This window comes from Dermacentor silvarum, chromosome 3 (genome assembly GCF_013339745.2).
Source record: "Dermacentor silvarum isolate Dsil-2018 chromosome 3, BIME_Dsil_1.4, whole genome shotgun sequence".
Lineage (NCBI taxonomy): Eukaryota > Metazoa > Arthropoda > Arachnida > Ixodida > Ixodidae > Dermacentor > Dermacentor silvarum.
Genome location: NC_051156.1, coordinates 220,988,062 through 221,006,113, shown reverse-complemented (window position 1 = coordinate 221,006,113; position 18,052 = coordinate 220,988,062). Strand labels below are relative to the sequence as shown.

The following is an 18,052-nucleotide window of genomic DNA, read 5'->3' as shown; positions in this document are numbered from 1 at the left end:
TTTGCACTGTGAAACATTGCACCTAATTTGTCAAATCTATCTGGCACAGTTGATGGTTCTCCTTTCTTACGGCAAAGTGCACGTGGGACAGTCCGAACGATGCATCAACGATCGCCTCAGGCTACGTGATATCACGCATTGTTAAAGCATCAGGATCATCATATCTTGCTGACCGTCATAGGAGCTGTGGTTGCTACTGTGCTTTCAAAGAAACCAATTATTTTTAGACATCAAGACCAGCTAACTCGCGAGCTGATAGAATCATACCATATGAAGAAAAGGGGAGAAGCATGTGTCAGTCAAACCACAATCACATTGAACGACAAGGAGACTGCCTACTTTGATAATTAACGTGCGACTGTAGTTTCTTTTTTTATTGTGAGCCACTGGTGGTTCTGTTGATTTAACCTGTTTCTATGATCTGCTGTACGTGCGCTATAAATTGTGTAACTACCTATATAGTCATTGTGTTCAATAAAAATTTTAATTTGCGAGTGGAGTGCTGTCCTGTCTGCTTTTCTGTTACCTTTTGTGTGTGGGCTACTGCGCTTCAAGGTCTGTTTCACATGAACTTCAACCAACCAGCCTGACTTGCCATCTTGTTGCTGCCAGTATATGGTCACTGAGACAGTTGGGAACACCTGCTGTTCATGATTTGGGCAGTGTCACTTGTCATTGTGCTTGCCAGCATAAATGACAATTAAATAGCCAGTGTGCAACGTCCACTACCATGCAGAAGCACTAAATGTTTACTACTAGTACTCTTTGTTTTGCCTTTGCCCAAATGGAAACATTAGTTACTGTTCGAAATGCCAAGTCCTAACTGTACATACCAGCACAGTTTGCTTTCATGCAAGGTCATCATTTAAACTAGATGGTCATTGTAGGTTTTATGAAACATAACAGTTGCTGGTTTGAGTGCTGGTGCTGCATTCGTGGCACCAGCACCCAGCATTATGTTGATGTACCACTTTGAGGGTAAGGTGGCTCAATAACAGTTAGGAGAAATGGTGTTAGGCATCAGTTTATCATACAGCTCAGTGGCACATGCAATTTTAATAATGGCATGCTTTCAGCTCTTTATAACTTTCTATCAACCTTACGGAATACTGCACTTAACTGTCTTCTCATATCACACTTGCCCATCAAAAGTATTTTTACCTGTCAAGAAAAGTATATCAGCCTGCTGCTCAACTTCCAAAGGTGCTGAGCTACTGGCAAAGGGTAGAGAAAGGCACAGTGCATGCCAATAACATTTCTAGAACAGCTGCAGCTTTAGCATTTCTGCATGGTACATCATTGTCAGCGTGAGAAGAAATTGGCTGTGCCAGTAAGAGACGAGCAGACGCCTGTCAGTTGCAATTTCCACAACACCTCTTTATTGCAGATGAGAGGTAAGAATTCTGAACACAATTATGCCTTCTATGTCAATGATAACCATACAATACAGCAGCACCATACAAGCAGCAAACACCCCTAACAGATCACTTCAGTTTTTGCATGTACATCTCGCAGGCGCAACAGTCATTATAGATTTAAAAGCATTAAAAACCAACAAATAAAATTTATGATAAGAGTATATTCCGTGATGTCCGCAGAAAATGCAGCAGGACATTCGCAGACAAGTGCTGTATGCTGGTCTGTCCTGAAAAACACATAACAATAACAACAAAGATATTGGTAGGTTTCTTTGAAATGCATTCAGGACAACTAGTGTGGTTATGCATTAACACTGCACACCCAGGCGCTAAATTAACATGCATTACATAATGCAAATTCAGTGTTAAGTGTCTGTATCAAGAGCCTCAAATGCTATAAGTGCTATTTTATGATTTAAACATACCAAAATGTAATTTGAGGGTAGTGACCTTGTAACATGAGATGGAATTGCACATTAGACTGATCCACCATCACGTTTATACACAGACCAATTTTATGTTACAGCGCTGTGGGTGATAAAAAAAAGCGAGTGTCTCTGCCATTGATACTGCAGCAACCAGAAATGGTTGAGTGTTTCATGCAACTCACAGCAACCAATCAAGAGCCCAAGGAGTAAAACGTTTGCCATGGCAACATGTATTATAGCAGGTGCTCTTTTTAGAGTTAACAGAATTTTAAGAAATTGCCTGTGGCATATAGCACAAATCTACATATTGAGCTGGATTGAATGGAAAGGCAGACACTGCTTGCACAACAAATCAAAATGCATAAATGACAAATAAAAATAACTGACATAATTGAAAATGTCAATAATCAAGTTTATAACTGTTTACTTTAGGGCACATATTGCAATTTACGAAATGAAGCCATGAGTTCTTGAGGCACATCCACTTGGAATGAATTTTGAAACTAGCACCAGTTTGGAGATAAGTGCAATCAAACTTCTAGTAAAATGCACTGTTCCAGTTAGTTTTTTAACAAAATGACTTTTTATGCATTGAAGAATAAAACTTCAATGTCAAGATATTTCATTGCACAATTTTGAGAATGAATATTTCAAAACAGGTGTCACCCTCAGAATTCTTTCCAAATTAATATGCCTTGCAAACTTACTGGCTACGATTCATAAATTGCAAGACGTGCTGCAACGACGAAAACAGTTTAAATGTTTATTAACGAAAATTTGGGTAATTAGGAGAATTATGTATTTTGATTTCTCATGCAAATGTCTGCATCTTGAAGTAGAATTGTGCTACATACCACAGGACATGTAAGAACTAAAGCTTTTGAGCAGCCTTGGTGGCACTCAGATACAACTCATGTTCTGCCATACATATGTGGATCAGCAGTTGAAAATCCTGAATCAAATGTTATAGGCCCTCTCTCTCAACAAGAGGGGAATCTTGAAAAGCACTGATGTGTGACAACAAATTATTAAGATAACAGACTTAAGAAACCCCGACACATTTACAACACGCTGGATGAAGAGAGGCAAGCCTTGTAATTTCCAAGATGTGTGCAGAAAATTTAAAACTACACCACAAAATGACTTTTACAATGTCAAGAACTATTCTAACAGCAAAACAAGGCAGCCATGAGACAAAAAAATGTAAACGAACATTTTTGCTTTAAATTAGCAAGACACTGTATTAAAAGAAAAAAAAGAAATAATAAATAAAGTCAAGGCAGATGTTTTAGTTGACACAACATACAACAAGTAGCTAAATGTGAAATTGGCCGCTGATATGCATTGCTGATATTGCTGTTATGCATTTACTACCATGGTCCTTGTATGGCTCAACTTGTAAGCTGCTATGTGGAAGCAAGTGCTCCAGGCGTGAAAGAAAATTCTGTTGTGTGGAAAGATTTTGCAAGTATAGTAAACCCCCCGTTAAAACCGGAAAAAAATGTTGAGATATGCGAAGTTTTGAGATAAGCGAAATCGCAAAAACAGAAACCTGCTGGCTGCACATAAACCACATGAAGTCTTGCCAAAATGCTGGCAGTAATATGCTTGGTCACTTTCGCGTGCATCGGCACCCGACACATTGGCGTCTGTGCACAACGTGTTACTGCAAGTGTGCCAAGACAGAATGCTTGGCACAGAGACGAGACTATTGATCTTAATGCAATACTTGAAGCCATTCACCTGAGCATAAGCGCTTCCAAACATAAAAAAAAACAAAGCTGACGCTGCTACTTTCTGCATGGCAATGAATTCCGGACAAATCCACTTCGGAAACCACAAGTGAACTATGGAAGAGCGAAATTGTCATGCCTTAGCAGACAGCCATGAGTGACGTGGAATTTATGCCTCACCGTCGTGCAAACATGATGCAAGCATCCTTATCAAGCTGCAATCTCGCTGAAACGCTGTGGGCTCGCATGCTGGCTTCGTTTGGGTGCAGCGCATGGGCTGATTGCACTTGCTCAAGAATGCTGATCACCTTGCTCAAGGTCAAGATCAATATGCTGTGAACACATTGATGTGTCACTGACAGTGTCCTAAATGAGAGGGGGAAAAAAAAAAAGAGACTTCGGCTCCCACCTCACCGCTACTGCGTGAGGCCACAAGAAAATGGCAGCAAGCAGCCGAGCAAATGCGCAAAAGAGGAGGAAAAGATAAGTGGATGTGCGGCTCGGTTAGTAAGCTGCTGTAGGGTGAAAGGCGAGTGGAGGTGATGCTGCCCCATTGCCTTCTTTCTGCCAGGTATTTTCGATGTCAAAATTTCGAGATAGTATCCGGAGTACGGTGGAAGAACTGTTCGAGATAAGAGGTGAAGAACACATGGGTTGACACCACAACCAGGAAAAGATTTCGAAATAACCGGTATTTTGAGATATCAGAGTTCGAGTTAACAAGGGTTTACTGTAGTTATCTTGTTTTCTGCCACAGTTGACAGTGATGAGTTGGCTCAGTGGCAGGCCTAAATATACCGAGAAAGCGTGGCCCTGGAGTACCTCCGACTTAAGTATGCCAAAAGAAGATTTTGTTTTTTTCATTCTTTTTTATTTTTCCTTGAAGATTGCCGTCAATAGGGGCAGCACTAGCAAGGTGGAAGTGTTGTGGGAAAGCTCACCTCAAAGGTCTTGACGCAGACAGTGTGCAGTTATCGTGAAATCTAAGGAAAGTACACCAGGAGGCTTCTTAGATTTAAAGAAATAAGAAAGGGAGATTTTGACATGAGTGCACTAACAGTGTTAAGGGATACTTAACTGGAAGCTTTGGCAAGGTAACACTTTTCAATAGTTGAAGCATGTGTTAAAAACTTGGCACATGCATGTGTACCAAGAATCACATCTCACTACTTAGTCAGACTGATGACAGCTGGCGCTGCTGTTTGGCGCCACAGTGTGCGCACAGTAATATGCTTGGTCACTTTCGCGTGCATCGGCACCAGGACACATTGGCGTCTACGCACAACAGTGTTACTGCAAGTGTGCCAGGTCTTGTGCCCTGTCGAGCCGTAGGAGCTGCCACACACTGCCGCCAATGGAGCTGGTGCAGCGTCCTTAGTGGCCACGTGGGTGGCCACATGTGTTCGTATCAAACGCCCCAAGGCGGAAAGCAGTTCGCTGCAGCCAAATTCTAGCACTTTGTTTGCTAACAGAACTTGACCAGGGCCACTGCAAAATTTGTATCACTCCGAAATTCATTTGAGCCGTGACCATTTCACTGAGATTCTACTGTATTTATTTTTATTTATACTATTCATTCACTTCCGAAAGTAAAGGCACATGGTAGTCACACTTCTGTTGTTGTGGTGGTTAGTGTCTGTCACGGCGTTAGCTTGCAGCGCAGGTCTAAGATGCAGCTCACAAGGGTATGGAACGTTATGCTCGAATCTCAGGATGTCTTGATAGATGCAGTTTCATATGGACGTATACAGTGAAACCTCGTTAATACGCAGCCGCTTAATATTTAATTCCAGTTTAAATATAGTCGTAATGAATCCCCCGTTCTGTCGCAATTGAACCTAATGTATTGGCTCACTGCTGTAGTCGCTTAACGCATGCCAAACGGACAGTGTGTAGTATTTACTTCAGTTTTCGGTGCGTACAAGCGTGGAATCCGCGAAATGTCATGCGCGCGGACCATAGATGGCGAAATTGCGGCGCACGGATTTTTCCCGGACTACAGTCGCCACTGATAGTGACATCAAAACATGGTGGCCATGACGTGCTTCCTGCTCCCATAACTTCTGCGGTTACACGTCGTTGTCATGGATGACGACGTGGATGATGGCCATTCCATATCCAATCAGCTATTGTGTCATGAGGGCGTTTGCAGAGAAGTAGGGCCTGATGGAGAAACTGGCTCGCGGTCTTGTCAAGTTAGAGGATGCCATCATTGCTGCAAGGCCACCCCCCATGGCGGCAAGTGAAAATCACAAATTTCTTGCTGCCTGCTCGTAAATAAAACTTGTCTGCATGTGTGTTTGAGTGAGAACTAAAGTGGTTTTTTTTTTTTTTGTCGGGTAAGTCGATAGTCGCTTAGTGCCTACTTGATCCACGTTCCCCGCCAACTATGTATTAACGAGGCTTTACTGTAGTATTGCTTGCAGACATTTACATTAAACTTACAAAGAGATATTACCAGTGCTTGACACATCCGAAATATCCAGACATTGCAGGCTCAACTGTAGAGCATTGTTCATACTAAAAATGCACAGCCCTTCCTCATAATTTGTTAAAGGCTAACAAAAATGAAATTACAAACAGCAACCCATTTGTGATTCAGTAAGGTGTGTTCACTTCATCTAGTTGATTAGGTTACTTACCGAAAACAGTGCAAAACAGGCATACAAGCAAGAGGACGATATGAGTAACTTGTCTTTTGCATTGTTTTCAATAGAGAACAGGTAGGACGAGATGAACTTACGTGATAAGAGTCTGTGCATTCAGATGCTTTCTAGTCAGTGACCCCGTGCACTCGAAGCTCGGCAAGGAGGTTGTCCAGATAAGAAGGGTCTGGAAAACCATGCCCTGTGTGGTTGGACCCACACTCAGTCTTGTGGTGAATCTCATTCCATGTCACAGTGTCTTGCTCTCCAGTGGTGGTCGACTGGCCAATGGTGAATATGAGCCTCCGGTCCCAGGCATCCACCAGGAGCTTCAGTGCCTGCCAAAAGCCCCACCATCATGGCTTGAGACTCAGCTTGCTGATGCACAATGCTTCACATGGGCAGGCCTGATATGGGCAAGACTGATAAACTGGTAGCAAGCAATAGCAGGGACACACTGTGATGTTTCTAAATTTATTTCAGAGAGGACAACGAATGGTTCCGGACTCTCTTCTCCACTACAATCAAGTCATCCGTCAGTACTAAATTTATAGGCACATGTGAAATCTTATTTATCTTCTTTAATCCACAATTCCTAATACGCAAGATAAGCATAACTCCTTCCGTCACCAATTCTGTCTGTTGAAATCTGTTTTAACACAGTCCTAGCAATTTTAGCACCATTAAAGACATGTAACAGCAGAACATACCTGGAAGCCAGAATTATTAAATAAGCTTTTTTTTTTTTTGCGTCCGCAAATACTGACAGCACAAGTGAGTTTTGAAAAATACTTGAGGTGTGGAAACCATATTGATTAGTAAATCATGTGATTTGTACTTGAGAAACAGCAAGCCGCTTCAGAAATTTGCCTTGTGCAAATCATCATTGTTAAAAACAGCGCAAGTAGAGAACCCTTTACATGATGACAAACCAGTGTTGCAGCAAACACACAGGCTAACTGTAACTGCAATACTGTAACACTTTTCACTAAACTGCTTCGAGCATATTAATCAATTTTGGAGCACAGGTGCAATCAGAAGTGTCTTGAGATGTGTACCATCATACACAAGACACAGGAAGATAAAGCAAGGGTACGAGAAATTATTAACTACCGCCAGAGCACTCGTACAGCACGTACAAAAAGCACCCAAAAAGACCACGAAGCTTTAACCCTTTATAAAGGAGTGCTGCATACAGGCAACACACCAGATTTTTTTTTTTTTTTGCAGAGCTTTGGGTTTGTGTACAATTGCTTTCTGTTAATCTGACTCTGGTGGGACCGACGAAAATGACCGAATTACCCGGCGGGTTGAATTAAATAAGATGCAGAAAAAACGGTATAACACACCGCTGATTAATTTGCCACTATTCGCCCTATTCTAACGTGACTCCAAATCAAACGCATGCCCACTTTCTACATGTCCGAAGCGTAGAAATCGTAGAAAAAAACTAACGTAGGAAATTCCATTAAAGCTTCTAAACAAAGTACAAATCTAACGTGCACCCGTTTTTTTAGCATGTAGAATGGGGAAGGGTCTAATATGTGCTGAACAATGGTGGCTGGCTTCCTAAAGTCAGTGTCGCCACAATACATCCGTGTTACGCAGTAAAGCATACAAATGCGGCGAAGGCGGTTTTGGTTTTGCGTTTGACTGCAGCGCGCTGACAATTTTCGACCAATTAAACAAACAAACAAAAAAAAAAAGCAAAAGAGAGGTGACACATTAGAATCGGGTAAGTAGTGTAATCAGACATTGTGAGCTAAGTTTATTGCCTGAAAATCATACCAGGGCAAGTGGAAAATAGGCGTTTTCAACGGGAGATTGACATATGTTCAACACATTCACTGTCCCCTAGGGTTCGCCGAGACAGACATTGTCACTAAAGGGGCAGCTACAAGGGTCACCATAGGGGGCAGGCACGTGTGTGCTGACTGGTTAAGATCAACTTATCCGGCAAAGGCCAATTTTAGGATCGAAATAACTAAACCTTGGGCCAATTGAAATGCATGGGCACTGGCCGGAACCTTCGGTCAGGGTCGAAAAAAAAAAAAGAAAGATTGAATTAACTGGAGTAGAATTAATGGAAGTGTACGGTATAGAGTTTCTCGCCAAATGTTTTCGGCCAACAGTGAATGACAGGCAGCAAGTGCTATTTGTTACATTAGAGCAGGAACAAAGGATGAGGAATAAGTTTGGCACGTGACTCGCCATTTTTTGAAAGCACGGTCAGAGGAGAAAGACCGATGCAAGATACCAGGCTGCAATGGTATCACACAGACAATGCAGAGCACATGCAATGTACGCTTCCGTTTCACATTTGACAAGAACTGTCTGTACAAGCTTCACATGCAGCCATAGGTGGCTTGGGGTGAAGCTCACTTCCAGTGTTCTACCTGGTTTTGCCGCCAGCTTTCCTGTGTACATATGACATATCTCACCCGTCGGCCTTCATCATTGTTGGGCAGGTATCCATGCCTAGGGAATCCTCTCGCAGTGTACGGCATGCCAGGCCGTGGGTGCTCAGGCCCTTGAACTCCAGAGGGGATGTGGTATGTGATCTGAATGGTGCCACAGCCCTCATAGCCAGGGAGTGTGAAAGGCAGCACTTGGAAGTTCATGATCCCTGGCGGCTGATTGCCCCGTTTCACTCCATATATGGCCTTGCACACAGGACACTGCAGATAGCTTGCCTGCAATGCAAACACGCAATGTGAATTGTGCGTTTCCTTGTGCAATGTGATCACATTGCACAATGCCGTTCCTTCGGATTAGCACGAAACAAAACAAGACAACTGAACAAAAAAGAAACATTGAAGAGTAGATGTCAAAGCATGAGTTATCCATAAAATGATTCCTAAAGAAATGCACTAAGTGCGAGATAGCGACATGTATACAGCAAGTTGAGCCAGAAACATAGGCTAGTTTAGCCATCAACCACCTTAATTTATGCCTACACAATTCAAGTATGCATCAAGTAGGGTTCCAGTGGATACCAAAATGACTTCTTCAGAACACTCAAGTCGTAGATTGAAATATGTGCCGTAAAATAATCAATTAAAAGTTAATTAGTGTAATTAAGTTAATTATTCAATTAGGCATTTTGATTTCTCATGGAAGTAATGAACACCTGATCGAGTAGTTTAGATGAAGGATTATAATTGTGCTACCTGCCACAGGCAACTTTAAAAAATTTGGTGCAGCTAAAATGAAACACCCTGTATGAACAACCGCAACATGGCCTTCGTATAGTTCATAGTACGCTTGATATTCTGCATTTATTATATGACTCCGCAACAATCACAACCGAGATGGTGGCCCACACCAAAGCACTTCGCAGGTACTAGTTCTGCGACGCATGCAATTCTCCGGAATGCCAAGAACATGCAACGTGATTTGTCGCCACTTTTTATCGAAGTGGAGAAATACATTTGAAGTGAAAATGGGCTAATTCAGGATCACTTTGCCGCAAAAAGTACTTCAATGTGTTCAGCATAAGCGATGTTATCTGCAAAGGTGCCGTGTGCCATGTGCAGAGCCTGTGCATGCCGTGTGCACGGGCGAGATCGGTGTTCCTAGCAAAATGACGGCGATGGTGATCCCTGTGGCGCCTGCGTTAGTGCGTTTAGCGAGCATCCGTGAGAGACAACGATGACCTAAACATTGAAAAGACACGTTTGAGATGGCAGACGAAGAATTCAGGAGGCAATTATTTTTTATTTACCAAGAAGCGTTCCTAATTTGCTGTATTTTCCCTTGGTTTGTGACGTTCACTTCCAGAAAAAAAAAAAAAAAAAAAACTGCGCGCCGATTGGCCTCTGTGCTTCCCCACGTTCTAATTACGTCAGCGGACCGCCCAAACATGATGCCACCACCAAATTGAATTCTTCGAAAACTGAAGCGTTACAGAATACAACCGCTGGTTCTGTTGCCATCAATGGCTGCTATCTTTTGATGGCAATGGCGATGACACTGGCTAGGCTGACAGTAGGCTATGAACGGTTTTGGTTTCGTATCGGACTGCACTGCTCAAGCAATTTTCAAATGAATTTTCTTGGGGGATTAAAAAAAAAAAAAAAAAAGGAGGGAGAGGTGCGCGATAGAATCGGGTGAACATTGCAATATTTAGTTGTGAGCTAGCATTTTAGCTTTAAACTCTTCCTGGGGCAGGTTGAATATGGGTGTTTTTGCCGGGAGATGACGTGTTTGACACTTTTCCTATATCCAAGCGCAGCCAAAAAGGATGCTGTCACTATGTCACCAAGCAGTCATCATTGGGGTTTGGTGTGAGCATGGTGACCAGCCAAGCTCGAATTATCTAGCAAAGGCTAATTTCAGGATGTAATAATAAAAGTTTGGTCAAACAGAAGTATACAGGCGGCGGCCAAGACCTTCGACCAGTATCAAATAACCGAAAAACTGAATTATCCGGAGTTGGATTTTAACCGAAGTTTACTGTATTACACTTCAGCACATTATGACTGAGACAAGGGTTGGTATTAATATGGGCCATAAATGTTGTTCTATTAGACTAGAATGACTAAACTAAAAGGCTTTCCTTTTCTTTTACAGGCATTCTGGTGGAATAAAATGGTTTGCTCAGTAATGAGCACTAACACAGCACAAGAAAAGCACAATATGCCATGCAGTTTAGACATCATTTGACAGCCTGCAGATCCTTTGAGTTTTAATGCAAACACTGAGTGCCCACTGCAAGAGTATCAAACAATTGAAACACTGCTTGTTACTCGAACCATGAAATGCTTAGGTGTCACCAACAGAGCTCACTCAAGTGTTCACACAGTCGGTTTCTCCTAAAATATAGTGTTCCCACACTGCCTTCAGCTGTCACTTTCTGTTGAAGCATGGTATGGCACCATGGCAATGTGCAGCTCACCGCTGTCAAGTTCCACCAGAAGGCGATGTTCATGTATAACCTGCATCTCTATTTTGTACTTGCAAGAATTATCAAATTTCTAGAGTGGTCTAAATGCAAGAAAATATAATCTGTCACACTGACAAGTGTGACAACAATCAAACCAAATGCAGACTGGTCATCAAGCAAATTGAGGAAGCAAAACAATGTACGCATGATAAAAATGAGGATGAACTACTCCAGTGGTTCAACAATGGCAATAACTCACCTTTGGATTGCTTTTATACATAGCTGCAAGGCAGGCATAATGGAAATGATGGCTACAGTGGGAAAGGCGCACCACCCGGCCACTGCTGTTGTAGGATGAGGAGGCGACCAATGGTTCACAACAGATGCTGCAATCCTCCTAAAGCAGACAGACAACAAAATTTAGGTGCAGTATGTGACAAGAAGGGGTCGGAAAAAAGGAGAGAATGAGAGAGCTCACTGGGTGAGGCTTGACGTCACTTCAACATGCAGTAGGTGCTGTTGCAAAAGCTTACAAGTAAGAATAAGAAAGCGTAAGAAATAATAAGAAATACTAATGGCAAGATTTTGATGAAAGCCAAATTAGTGTCATGATCAATTTTGGGTTGCTGTAGTTTAATGTCTCAGAGCTATGAGAGGCACTATGGTGGGAAGGGTGCTCTGGATTTACTTTGACCACCAGGGGTTCTTACCGCGCACCCAAAGTGTGGTACATGAGTGTTTTTGCATTCCGCCCTGATAGAAACGAGGCTGCCCATGGCTAGATAATTGAACTCCCATACCAGTCCTCTGCAGCAGAGTGCTCTACAGGCCGGTCAGTTTTATTCTGACATGTTCAGTGCATCTTCCTACGCTTTGACACAATGGATCCCCGAGTGCAGCAATAACATTGATAATCATTTCAATGTAGGTATAAACCAAATTTTCAAGTTCCTTCATTAATCAGAGGCACTCAATGTCCCAAAGCTGCAATGTGGGCTTCGAGAGTCAGGCTCCAGATCAATTTTGAACACCTTGGGTTCCTACATCTAGGCACACGAGTGGCTTTATGTTGGACTCCCCTACCAATGCACCTGTGATAGCTAGGACCGTGTGCTCAGCATCTGAATTCCCTATACACTGACTAGGCAGTTGCTGCATGCTCTCTATAGATGAAATTGAAATTAATGTGACAAAAAAATAAAAATATGAAAGGGTCAATTTGGTAAAAACTGTAATTTCAATTTTCTCACTTTATACTTTGTCAAGATCATCCGTGCTTCACATGTATTCTTTTTATTAGCCGAGCTTGCTATCTTTACATTTCAACTACGAAAAAAAAAAAAAAAATTTACAAGCTAGGTTTGTCGTTGCAGGAAAGGTAGCATTCATCTACTAGTTGGACAAAAAGCGTGTATCTCTTGTGAATTACACAGATTCAGTTTATAGAACAGGCAGTTATTCAAAGCAAATAAAGTCAAATAACATTATAACGTAGTCACAACTGATACGAAAATACTTTCGTTACAGCCATTTTTGTTATAGGCATATATTTGTTACATGCTGATATCGGCGATAAACATTTTAGATGTACTTTATTATAGCCAATAAATCATAATATCCATGTTCATTATATCGCAGTTCAACTATATCAAACACTGCTTACAAGTTCGGGGCAATACTAATGTGTGAACCACAAGCAATTTTAGAAAGAGCCATTTATATGTAGTCACTATGGTCCGAGTCAGCTACTTCCAAATGCTAGACATTCCGAGAAGCTTATCTTTACTGAAGACTCATTAAACGAATGAAAATGAAAAGAAAGATTTTCATCTAAGGAGAAAGTCTGCTGCAATGACTTACAGCTGGAATTGTTCCTGTGACATCAACCATGTGCCTTGCCAGAAAATCCTCAGGTTCAGGAGGATCTGCATTAAAACATGGTAACTTACAGAGACCAAAATAAGCAGTTCCTTCACGACACAAGCAGCATATGAACGACATGAAGAGGGTCTCATCTATGCTTATCAAAGTGTCACAATCTACGTGGAAAGGCCTGCAATTCAAGAAACCACAGTTTACCTTTGTGAAAGAAAAGTTAAGCATAAAATGCATTCTGTGGAGTGGTCATTGATTTGTTGTTCAAATACCAGAGCCACACCAATGACAAAGACACACATTCATGGGCTTAATGGCTCAAGCATCAAACCACAGGGGATCATTGCAATCACGCAGCCCTCAAGCGATGCCAAATGCGAGCACATTCTCGGTTAGGGCATAATCAGTGCATGAGTTATGAACCAGATATAATAGGTCCAGTGGCAGCAAGTGGTCAATGATGGGGTCCCGCATCTGTGGTTTTTAACAGTGATGCCGCATATGGCTAGACTGAGCAAGTTCACTGCAAGGACTGCCTTAGGCCGAGACAGAGGACCTCATCATTCCTTTCTCACAAGTGCGCACATGCTCTAATTACCATTGCCATGTGGATGCAGCAATAATTTGTGGGGATTTACATCTCGAAAGTGCACCATTAGAGGGCTATGACGGCTGCTTTATTAGAGACGTTCAGATCAGGCCCGTAGCCAGGAATTTTTTTCGGGGGGGGGGGGGGGGGGGGCACTTGCTGAAGGCCTTGACTATTTCAGGTAAGCACCTATTTTTCAGTAATTACTCTTGGTAAAGATCACAATTTCCAGGGGGGAAGGGGGGGGGGGGCACCTGGGGGCCCCCTCCCCTGGCTATGAACATGGTTCAGATTAATTTTGACCTGCTGGCATACACAAATATTTTTGCATTCTACACCCATCAGAATACAGCAGCCATGATGCAATCTCACGAATTTGTGGTCAGCAGCAGAATGCCAGTCAATGAGCCACTATGGTTATACAGCACACCCTCACATCCAAGTCAGGGAAGCAGTAGAATTGCTTTATATACTGAATGCCCTAGTAAATGTAGTTCAATGTAGGCACAGAATGTTTGCATACTTTTTTTCTTTTTTTACGCTGAATAGCCCCATCGGTCAATTGAGACAATATTCTGACACGCCTCAGTAATGAGAATCCTAACACTGCGCACCTTGCATGGGATCGGTCCATGAATTGTTGGGTAGCTTTATGCCATCAAGAGAATTAGAGCCCTCTGTCTTGAGGCTCTTGGTGTCTGATGCACCTTCTGATGTACATGGAATTCCAGCAAAAGAAGCAGTGTGGTTGCTTCTTCGTCCCTTGCGTTTTTTTGGAAAACTGAAATACGAAGGCGTAAACATGACCAGTGAGATACAGTCAAACCCTGCTAGAACCCTGCTAGAACGAAGTGTTTTCAATTCCCCATGAGAGGTTCATAGGAGTTACTACATAAAAAATTCTCGTCGCAGCGAACTTTTTCATCTGCCGTTCTGCTTCAACAAAATGTTTTTGTGGAATAGTGCCGAGCTTTAGAATTTATTTACTGTGCCGGAAACAGAGACCCGAAAACCCTGTACATCTTGGCACATAAAAAGATGCCAATGAAGTTGAAATAATGGGTTGGCTCCACCATAAACTATCGCCAATCGCCGTATCAGCTGCCCTGCCCGAGCCAGTACACTGTAAGAGGGTTGTAGCCACTTTACCAGCCCAAACGTGGAGGCTGCCATTGTTTGATAGTAATGAGGCTGGCCCTCCTTTTTGTTTGGCCAATATTTAATGTGCACAAAGCACCACCTAATAGAACATGCAAAACTGCAAAATTGTCATTTCTGGTTATTCTATTGCTTGTAAAGATGCATTGGTGCATTATAGATTTATGTGCAAGAACATTAGAATGAAATTGCAGCTACAAGAGAAATGTGTATCTTAATTGCCCTGCTAAATACTCAAGAGTTTGTGACCAGGTGTTCTTTAAGGCAGATCATTATACTAACCACTGGCGGATCCAGAGGGGGGGGGGGAGCCTGCGAGACATGCCAGCTGATAGTAGTGAGCATTCAGCCCAAGAACGCCCCCCCCGCCCCTATTTTCTGTATGCTTTGATAAGGGCCCCCTCCTAGAGGCTACCCTGGATCCTCCCCCCCGATACTAACGACGCTCTTCCTCTTCAATAAAATTTCACAGAGCAAGCCTATGTCCTCTGCATAACACAAATAGGCAAATTAATTTGATACTTACATTTGTGCAATCACCGTAACATCGGAAGAGTCACTATCGCTTACAGGTGGCATCAGTTCCGTTGGCTTTGGTTTCCTGGTGTGTGAAAAGGCGATAGCATTCATTTGTTGCTTTCTCAACACAAAATATAATACAAGAAAATGTCAGAATGGCATACAAGACTTTCCGCAAGTACTTCAAAACCAGACAAGTCACTCTCACTCCGTGGGGACCTCAACACTGCTGCCTTCCTGTCATGTGGCATATGATAGATCCCCTTGAAATTTTCACGCAATGGTTTCTCAAATTGTTCATTATGAAGTACCCGTAAACTGTCAATAAGCCTCAACAACATTGCCTCGACAAAGTTCATATGGAAGACAGGACGAACTGCACGCCCTTCACAATTGAAGCACAGCTGCGCCTCGAAACAAATCACGCAAGTGCTGCGTTCTTGACGGATGAGCCTGCTTGGACATGTTGCACAGTGATCAATGGGTGTGCCAAGGCATCCAGGGAGCTGGGCAGCTTGAGAGCCTGCGGGTATCTGGAAGACCTATGCCTGGCATGGGCATTGCTCATCTCACTTTCCTGCGTCTGGTCACATGTACGAGGAAGCAACCATCCAGCCATTAAGGTGTGTTATCGTATTTACTCTGCTATGATACCACACCTCACCAGCGACTTCATTGAAGAGGGCGGAGCAGTGCGGGAGTTATCCAACTGAGAGCTATCCATCCACGGGAAATCCCTTCTAGGAAAGTGGCAGTGACATTACAAGGAAGAAGCAAGTAGCACAAGCAAGATGTGGCTTGAAACGGCTAGCCGGGGTTTAGACCCGGTACTTCTCCACAGAGCATATAATGAGCCGTTAATGCCCCGATTGATAAAGGAGGGTAAAATAACCTCTTCATGGCACTCTATACACAAGCAGTTTATTTCCTGACTGTGAGAATCTGGATTTGAATGGCAGCTCTGAAGGTGAACCATTGATAAGGAGTGAAAAGGCAGGTAAGCAATGTAGCAACAGCATTTCATTGTTTACCTTGACAGTTGTTTACATGCCCAAAAGAATGTATATTGTGCACAACCTTTCAGGGAGGTTCAGGTCGACTCCTGGACATGTGATGGCGTCGGGTGCCAGTGGGTAATTTTTCCCTTCAACTCTTCGAATGACACGGCAGAAACTTGTGAAATTGTTCCTTTGATGCATGGCTGTGAATTCCACAGTGTATATGCATTCAGGATAGTGGTCTTGCAAGTTAATCTTGGGCAGCCCCTAGACACAATAATGATAGCATATGTGTAAAAACTTCTCGGTTTAAATATAGGCACTAACGATTATAATAAACGCTCTCCACACATTAAAAAAATATCTAATTAGCAATTCATAAAAAAGCAGACTAAAGAATTCATAAAAAAAGCTATTACTTCATTATGCCAATTAAAACACGGAGGTTCCTATCTTCTTTCTCTACATTCCCCAATGCCGAGACGCTGCTTTTTGACTGCACTGCTGTAACGGGACACCAATGTTAATGTGCCGACGACATTTTTACCACCACAAACAGCTGTCGCTTCTGAACACAGGACATCATTAAATAAATCGGTCTGATACACTGCTGCATGCGCTAATTTAGAAACGAAATTTTACACACCTGTTCCTTGGCTTTTTCAATGAGGCAAGAGAGATGCACGCTGTAAGGATACCACTTTCCGCTGTTCGTTCGCCATTCCCAGTTGACACCTTTCGCCGGAGCGCTGTCAAGAGGATACAGATTCCTTCGTACCGGGGAAGCAGCACCTGTAATTTCGTCATGCAGCGTCACGCTTACGACTGGCATCAGACTACAGCACGTGTAGCGAGAGCCACGGAGAGGATCTGCGCTTACAGTGATCCTGTTCGTCGCCAAAGACTTGCTGCATTTTCACGACATCGACAAAGTGAGCTTTGACACCTCTGCACGAGATGTCAATCGGTACTTTCGTTTCATCCTTGCTTTCCGACTTGACCCTCGCCCGTTCAAGCTTTTCGCAGGCGTCCGGCGGGTACGCCGTCCATGTTCCCGAGAAGCGGACATACTCCCACACAGCTACAGATAGCGTTACAGCAGTAGCCATAATCTAATGATCTCTGCGGTCTATTAAAACTTTATAAAATCATCCACTAATGTTTAAAATATCTCACTCCGCGCACACGACGCGGCCTGGTTTCACGGCCAGCTCACCCATCGCGCGTCTACTGGCGTCTACCCTTGTTTTTGTTTGTTTTCAAACACATGCCGATATCGATGCTAGCGAGGCTATCCTAAGAGAAAAAAGACGACATAAAATATTTTCTTAATGCAGAAAAAAAAATTAAATAAATTGTCATTTAGAGTATAAAATGTCTTCTGTAGCTTTTTTTGACGTTTTTGCGGTGATTTATTGGGCGTTTTTGCGACACTCAGCTTCTGTTTTCGTTGTGAGGAGGAAAGCCGCAGAACCATGCGAACTGCGGCAATTTCAAATGACACTCTGTTTCAAGTACTCGTATTATGTGCTCTGTGTTAGGGCCACCATACGCGTACGATAGATTCGTCGGTTTTGTTAAACAGTTTCGTGCTAAATATGGTGATTTTGCTTCTGCCTGGTTCTTCACTTTCAGTAAGCGGACTGGAACGCCTTTAGGGCATGCGGATGCGCCTGCTTTTTGGAACGACAGCCACATGCTGGGGCTTTGTGCACCTTTCAGCAATTCAGTTTCACAAATTCTTGTCCTAACATTCAAGTTTCCCAACAATTAGATGGCATAATCACAGTCATGTACCAAATAA

The 18,052-nt window shown here is 42.8% G+C and overlaps 1 protein-coding gene across 3 annotated transcripts; it reads right to left on the bottom strand.

Moving 5' to 3' along the window:
• Window positions 1–1,356: 1,356 nt before the first annotated feature.
• LOC119446715 (probable E3 ubiquitin-protein ligase DTX2) lies at window positions 1,357–17,502 on the bottom strand. Of its 3 annotated transcripts, XR_005190810.2 has the most exons (11): window positions 17,129–17,502; window positions 16,895–17,040; window positions 16,328–16,515; window positions 15,258–15,332; window positions 14,188–14,354; window positions 12,970–13,034; window positions 11,369–11,506; window positions 8,666–8,917; window positions 6,323–6,562; window positions 3,760–3,945; window positions 1,357–1,645 (listed from the first exon to the last, which is right to left on the bottom strand). XR_005190810.2 is itself a non-coding variant. In XM_037711238.2 (10 exons), exons 1-9 carry the CDS (start codon window positions 17,355–17,357, stop codon window positions 6,353–6,355), a joined length of 1,470 nt encoding a protein of 489 aa, XP_037567166.1. In that variant the 5' UTR covers window positions 17,358–17,502; the 3' UTR covers window positions 1,357–1,645; window positions 6,323–6,352. The 3 variants fall into 3 exon arrangements, 2 of the variants coding, with proteins under 2 accessions (XP_037567166.1, XP_049520301.1); XM_037711238.2 differs by lacking the exon at window positions 3,760–3,945; XM_049664344.1 differs by lacking the exons at window positions 1,357–1,645; window positions 3,760–3,945 and adding an exon at window positions 4,491–4,562.
• Between the last annotated feature and the right edge of the window lie 550 nt (window positions 17,503–18,052).

What these genes read in the sequence shown, in the direction of transcription:
- LOC119446715 (XM_037711238.2), bottom strand. Translation starts at nt 17,357, where the DNA reads ATGGCTACTGCTGTAACGCTATCTGTAGCTGTGTGGGAGTATGTCCGC. An exon ending in TGGCGACGAACAGGATCACT is followed by an intron (nt 17,041 to 17,128) that starts GTAAGCGCAGAT and finishes ACGAAATTACAG; the next exon opens with GTGCTGCTTCCCCGGTACGA. An exon ending in GACCTGAACCTCCCTGAAAG is followed by an intron (nt 15,333 to 16,327) that starts GTTGTGCACAAT and finishes TTCACACACCAG; the next exon opens with GAAACCAAAGCCAACGGAAC.